General features: G+C 49.0%; 1 protein-coding gene across 1 annotated transcript in view; it reads right to left on the bottom strand.

The window, feature by feature from the left end:
* LOC146183559 (solute carrier family 13 member 4-like) overlaps positions 1 to 3,804 on the bottom strand; it is a 27,207-nt gene extending 23,403 nt beyond the window's left edge. The window contains exon 1 of the mRNA XM_084608373.1: positions 3,749 to 3,804. Within this exon, the coding sequence (XP_084464499.1) occupies positions 3,749 to 3,804 (56 nt within the window). The remainder of the gene's footprint in view (positions 1 to 3,748) is intronic.
* Positions 3,805 to 6,798: the final 2,994 nt, after the last annotated feature.

Genomic DNA, 6,798 nt, shown 5'->3' on the forward strand with positions numbered 1-6,798 from the left:
GGCTCAGGCCAAGAAAAGTGAGCCTGTTTCTGGGGCCAATTGCACTACATTAAACAACGTTCGTTAAACCGTATTAGTAACGATTTGCCATTCAAACCGTTGCGTATTGGTTACGGCCCAGAGCTGTAAGGGCAGTGAAATTGGGCTAATAATCCGTTCTCTGATCGCTGGTTTCCCGAAGAAGGAAATGAAAACAAAATAAATATTCGTAGGAATCAATTCTCACAAACAAGTTGCAAATACGCTTCTGATGCAAAAGGACGAAAGGTAATGCGCTAGTCATATCCTTAGAAAATAAATCTCGGAAGCTTGTCATTGCAATTCAAAAGATGGAACTGACGCGAGTGCGCGACTAGAATCACGTCCAGTATGACCAAAATTTAAAGCCTGGCTCTACTCTTCGCACTGCAGCTCTCAAGGTTATTCATTTGCGCGTTTCACCTTGAGCCGCCGGAGCGGGCCAAGCGCGAGCACTCCTGCCCACGGCTGTCCGTTTTTTTTTGTCTTCATCGCCCGTATCACTACTACCCTTGGCACTACTAGAAGATGCCACCGAACGATCGCCCCAATCGTGGACAAGGAAGCTGTCCGCCGTGATTTCACACGGGGGCTGACATCTGCTGCGCCAACGCTTGGATGCGCACTCTCGCCAAAGATGAAGTGCTTACCGGTCCGAATGCGTCAAAGCTTCAAACTTGGTCTGGAAACCTACTCCGAGCCTATCCAATATCTAATATACATTCAAGGACATCACCGCATATTATAAGGACAGCCAGCGTCGCTTTCTGGAACCATGCAAGGGTCTCCGGAGGGCGGTCCGGTTCCTTAAAATTTTTACAAATAAAATGCTGAACACGATGGTATTCCAGCACTTGAACACAAAGTCTGATGCAAGCTGCAACCTGTGCGGAGCGACTTTCTCGGACGTTTTCCGCATGGTCTGGGCCTGCCCTTCCATTCCCCACCCTTCTTTCATCAGCCACACTTTGTTGATCTGGCAACATGCAACTGTTTACAACGGAGAAGCATCTCTGCTCTGCTCCCATTCGCAGAGGGCGTCGCCCGAGCTGCCCTACTGCGCAAGTGCAAAGCGAGTTGTGCAGGGAAGCGTGCGTTTCGGTGAAGGATCGATGAAAGGGAGCATGAAGGTAGCACAGTAGCTTCCTTTATACTAACACGAGCGCTCGCGTATCAAAACACAGCCCACAAATGCACACGTACAAGGAGCTTGGTTTGCCTCATAGCAAACTGAGGAAATGACAGATTGTTATGGTACGTGAGGTTTAATGTCCCGCAGAGGTTGAACTATGGGTGGAGGGGGAAGCATAGTGAGTGGCCCTGGCTCGGGAATAATTTCAGCCAGATGGGCATCATTACCACGAAATGGCATTGTACAACACAAGATATTGTTTCGTGTACTGTCTCCATCCAAACGCGGCCGCCGCGCTTGGGTTCGAGTCCTGCTGCTCTGGCTGTAGCCGAACGCCTAAATACTGGGCACCGTGGTGGAAGACGAACTGTAAGCGCGCGTTCTGAAATGAAATCCCTGAATATAAATAAAAGTAGGGAAATATATGCGAAGTGGGAACTTGTAAAATGGCTCATCGGCTTACAGAAAACATTTAAACAAAGAAGCATAAAGTAAACTATCAGACAACTCCACCTTGCATACGATGCAGCGGAGTGTCGCTATTTCTTCCTTGACGATAGTTTCTTTCTGCTGGGCAAGCCATGTTTCTTAGTCTTTATGACAATACGCTCGCGATGCATAGTAATAAGACAAGCTGGCACTTCCGTCCAGAACATCCTCGATGTCCAGCTCGCGTGTCACATCTCTTTTAGCTTCACAGCGGCCATCCAAGCCAGCACCGGAACAATTAAGACAGAAAAACTTTCAAGGGTTATATGCTTCCAATAAAGCGACATTATTCTTACGGTCATCATGATAAGTTAGTATGCTAGACTCCGTCAAAACAGCCTTCTCTAAAATGTCGTCACTCCTGGTAATAAAGTCAGCGATTTGTTGAAACTCTAAATCGATCTTGTCCTGCTACTCTAGCAGCGACTCCTCTTCAGGTAACTCTGCATCAAAACTATCTGGATGATGCTGCAGCTTATCCTGCTCTTCGATGATTGGCTCTAGGATAAATTTCTCCATGCCTTCACTTATCTGCTCGAGAGCGTTAAAAGAGCCGCTGCTCTCGCAGTAGGAGCAAAAATGGCCTTCGGGAACGATCGAAAGTGAACGCGATTATGTTCAATACTGCAAGCATGGTGGGTTGCTGATGGAGGATGATTGCTCGAATTAGTCCAGTGCAAGAGACTGATGTCTCTTCTGGACAAGGACTGGTCAGGGCTAAAGAAAGTTGGTAAGTCAGAGGAACTACTCTTCCTATGAGTGCCCTCGATCCAGTATGGGGTACCTTGCCTCGAATGTTGCGCCGCCGGAGCATCAGTTGATGGGGCAGAACCATCTTCTCTTCCTCCATACGAAGTACCAATGCTTGACTTTCCCAGATGAAGAGATTCCATCGCCTCAGGGCTGTAGCTTTTGTTTTTGATGTCTGTTTTCCAACTCGTGCTGCTTTTGGACTGCCGACTTCGGGGCTCCACGCCCAAGTCAAGAGTTAATGAGTCTCTGCTTAGGGGAGGCTCATCTGATAAACGAAGTTGTAACATTGAAGGGCAGACGGCGTCCCTCTGCGAACCGAGTACGGAAAAAAAGCTTATCGCAGCCTGCGATATCGGGTCCGGTTCGCTGCACTCTTCGGAAAAGAAAATGGGTATACCACTGCCTTTTGTGTTTCCTTCATCTGCCGTGGCTAACAGCGCAACACTTTCATCGCTTTCGTGTTCACCACTAGTCACGCGAATCTCGCCGCCACGACGCTCTCTTGCCCACTCTCCTATTTCGTTCCATTTACGTTTTCTAGTCAACGGGTGTGCTGAGGACTTGAGTTTTTTTTTTCAACAGCGTCTTCCCTGTGGGTGTCTTCGTTCGTGGACTCTTGAAGAACTTTCACACGCCCTACCTGTATTTCGTAATGACTTTCCCTCAGAACTGTTAGCATATTTTGTCTGAACCAACCTTGCACTTGCAGACTTTCCAACATTGCCAACAACTCCTGCACGATTGCACCTCGCTTGGGGTAGAAGCATTGTCGCCCGGTAAGAACCTTCCGCCAGGGGATAATGCAGCACGTCGATTGCAGAGAGCGTCAGTGGGCTCTGGGCATCTCCTGGTTGCGTTGATTTCATTGACTTCATCGTACTCAGAGAATTAGTTTTCTTGCTGAGGCGTCAGCCGATGGACGTCACTGCAAGTCTTCCAACGTCGCACGGAATTCTCTGATTTCATTTTACGCACCACCTGAACTGGAATGGTACTTCCTTCTTTGAAAGAGCTGGAATGCCTGTCATCGACGGCGGAACGAGCCGCGTCACCTCCGGCGTAGCTGTCGACATCTGGTGAAAATCCCTTGACATGAAGTTGCCCAATAGTAACACCAAGAGGCTCAGAGTAGAAATCTGTCCGGGTAGCTAGTGTGACATGAGTGGGAGAGATCTCTTCAGACACACCTTTTGAACTTTCTTTGTGTGCACTTCCTGCTTGCTGATGCATAATTGACGCCGGCTCAGGAAGGATTCCTGTAGACGCCGTAGCCGATGCGTCTTGTTCGGTTGTGGGCAATGTGGGAGTCGTAGACGTTGATGCAAGTAGAGCAACTCCCTCGTTGACACTCGATACCCTGGAAATCCCGACGAACTCGATGGAGCCGGCATGCGGCTGAGCGCCCGTATCATCCCGAGGGTCTTTAGACTGCTTTGTTTTTTGCCCTTGTTCCGAGTTCGAAGGAGAGGAACACTGTGGCAGCTCCGTTCGTGAAAAGGCTATTATGGTGCGTTCACCTGAAGCAGGCCTAATTTTCTTCAGCGCGACATCAGCTGGTAGCCAATCGTCTTGCCGCTTCCTCTTCTCGGACGAGTTGAAGCATTCGGTTTGGGCATTCGTGCGTGCCATATTTGATGGCGAGGTCGCACCTGGTGACGTCGAGTTTTGGCATATGCAGGAACCGACCGCGGCCTCTCGTCCCTCGCTGCCACTGCGGCGACGAAGCTTGGGCTCTCAATTTGCGATGCCTTAGTCGCCGAGTTCGTACCAACGTTATTTCGTTGAGGGTCAGGACTTAGCAGCTCTGCGACAGCAGGCAGCAAATGACAGTATTCTTCCTCTCGACTAACAATGCGCGGGCTGAGTCCAGAAGAAGAAGAAATCTGTTACTTGCGCATTCTTAGTCGAGAAGCCGAAAATAAGCGGAAATGAAAAACATCAGATGCAATAAAAGGAAAAAAAAAGTGCACCTGAAAGACTTTTACCGTAGTTGAGGAATAAATAGATTCATCGGTATCGAACAAGGTTGGGAATTTTGTGTCTAGTTCCTTGCTGAGGTAGCAAGGAGTGAAGGTTTCCGAACGTCTGAAGCTAGGGCTCTTCCACTTTTCTGGATTTTTTATCGCTGTGAGCTATTTGTGATCTCGTCATCCTTCGTGATGGCGGGCGCACGGCCCCTACGCCCACCCGCCACCGTCGAACAGGCTGCGGCATACTCGCAGAGTCACCTCAGCGTCGTGGACGCGGAGCTTCCAGGCTCGGCGGATGACTCCACAGTGCCTGAGATGAATTCTGACAGCAGCTACACGCCTGTACAGTCGCGCCGCCTGAAAAGGAAGCTGCGCCGAACATCAAGAACGAGTGAGTCACCAAAGAAGAATGCTGACAAGCAAGGAATCTTTTCCGTGGCCTTCGTACCAACAACGGCGACGGCAAATCTGAATGTTATAAACAGACAACACTTGACCCAGTTTTTCGACAAGCTGGTTCCCGGTGAAGTTGACGAGGGTAGAATTAATCCCTGGAAGAATGTCCTCACCGTGGATGTCGAATCTGAGGCTACAGTGAACAAGCTGAAAGGAATTGGTGCGCTTGGCAACATGCCAGTGTGTTCCTTTCTTGCACATGGAAAAAAGACTACTGCAGGTGTAATCACTGACGTTGACCTCGAGATAAGTGAAAGCGGTCTCTGCATGCTGATGAAATCACGGCGCGCATTGTGGATGTTCATCGTTTCGGCCGCTCGAAGTGCGTTAAATTAGTGTTTGAAACTGAATACCTCCCATCAATGGAGGAAGGAAACAACGTAGGAGAGGCCCTTACCATTCCCAATGCATTGGAGAAAGTGTGGCGGAAGTGACGTCAAAATTTAGGGTTAGTCAAGTCCGGCCATTAGCAACGGCGACGCTGTTGCTATGAAAACTCGGGCCACTAGCAACAGCGTTGCTAAGGGCGCTCGGTACGTGAGCGTCGCGGAGAAAGAGAATGCGGAGGGTAAAGGAGGAGGAGAGACGCTGTAGCGTCCGGTCGCGGCGCGGCCGCGCCGGCTTCAAAAAAAAAAATGACGTCAGGGCCTCTCCTAAGTTCTTTCCTTCCTCCATGCTCCCATCCGACGTTAAAGTGGGCTATGTGAGACATCCAGTTCGGATGTATGTTCCAAGACCTGTTCAGTGCCACAAATACAACAAGATCGGACATTTGAGTGCCGTTTGTCGAGAAAGGGTATCCTGCCGTCGATGCGGCTGTACGCATCCTCATGAAACATGCATACGGAGACTGTCAAGTGTGCTAACTACTCGGGTGCCCATGAAGCGACGGCTGAGGACTGTCCTAAAATTCGGAAAGAAAGACTTATACCAAAGAAGATGGTCCGAGATAATTTGACTCATCAAGAAGCGGCTGCGTCTGCTCATCGCCGCAAGCACCGACGCCGCCGCAAGGAATCAGAAGGCAAGCCTAGCCTGGATAAGTCAACTTTACAGTTAGTCAGCTCAGGTGCCACAACAGACTGAGCCTAATCCCGCTAAGAATACTCTGGCTGTAATGTCACAGACAACGTCACAGGCCTAGGATCAGACAGAAGCTGTTGTATTACCTGCCGCCTCTGATGTTGATTGGCCTGCTCTACCATCAAAGGCCATCGCCAGGCCTCATCCCAGTTTGGTTGCCACACATGCTGAAAATTCCGACAACCCCGACAGCCAGCATGTGAAAGAAATGCTGAAACAGCTTGTTCTTTCAATGCGGGTGCTGCTCTCTAGCATCAACATGCAAACAGCAAAGTTTGCTGTTCAGTTTTTGGACGCATTTGAGCCGCTCTTGGCAGCATTGCAATAATTCACAATGGCGCAACAAACTAACGCCACCTTTGTGACGATGCACTTGCGCCGCAGTGTAGTGATGCAATGCAATGCCCGAGGCCTGCGTGGTCGTCTGAGTGACTTCCGATAGCGGGTACAGAAGTACTGCTTTCCTGTGATTGTGATCTGTGAGCCCAACATGCCGGCTGCTTTCCGCCTTTCTGGATGTTTATTTATTTATTCAGGTTACCCCTAAAGGCCCTCCAAAGGAGGGTATTACATAGGGGGGGGGGATACAATTGTAAAAAAACACGATGCAATTAGCAACAATTACAATAAGAACCATTAAATATAACATCAAAAGAGGAAAGAAAAACAACACCAAAATATTCTACACATTTCCGTCACAGCGAAGTAGCCCTTGGAATTTTTTTATGTTAGCTTCTGTAACGATGTGCGATGGCAAGTTATTCTATTCAATGATAGTGCGAGGTATGATTGAATTGGCATAAGATGATAAATGACACTTTGCGCGTTTAACTTTGTAGGCATGATCAAGTCGCGGAAAAACGACATCAGGTGACTGAAACAAATCACTGCGCAGTA

Source organism: Amblyomma maculatum, chromosome 7, assembly GCF_055883805.1.
Source record: "Amblyomma maculatum isolate TAMU_Amacu chromosome 7, ASM5588380v1, whole genome shotgun sequence".
NCBI classification, from domain to species: Eukaryota; Metazoa; Arthropoda; class Arachnida; order Ixodida; family Ixodidae; genus Amblyomma; species Amblyomma maculatum.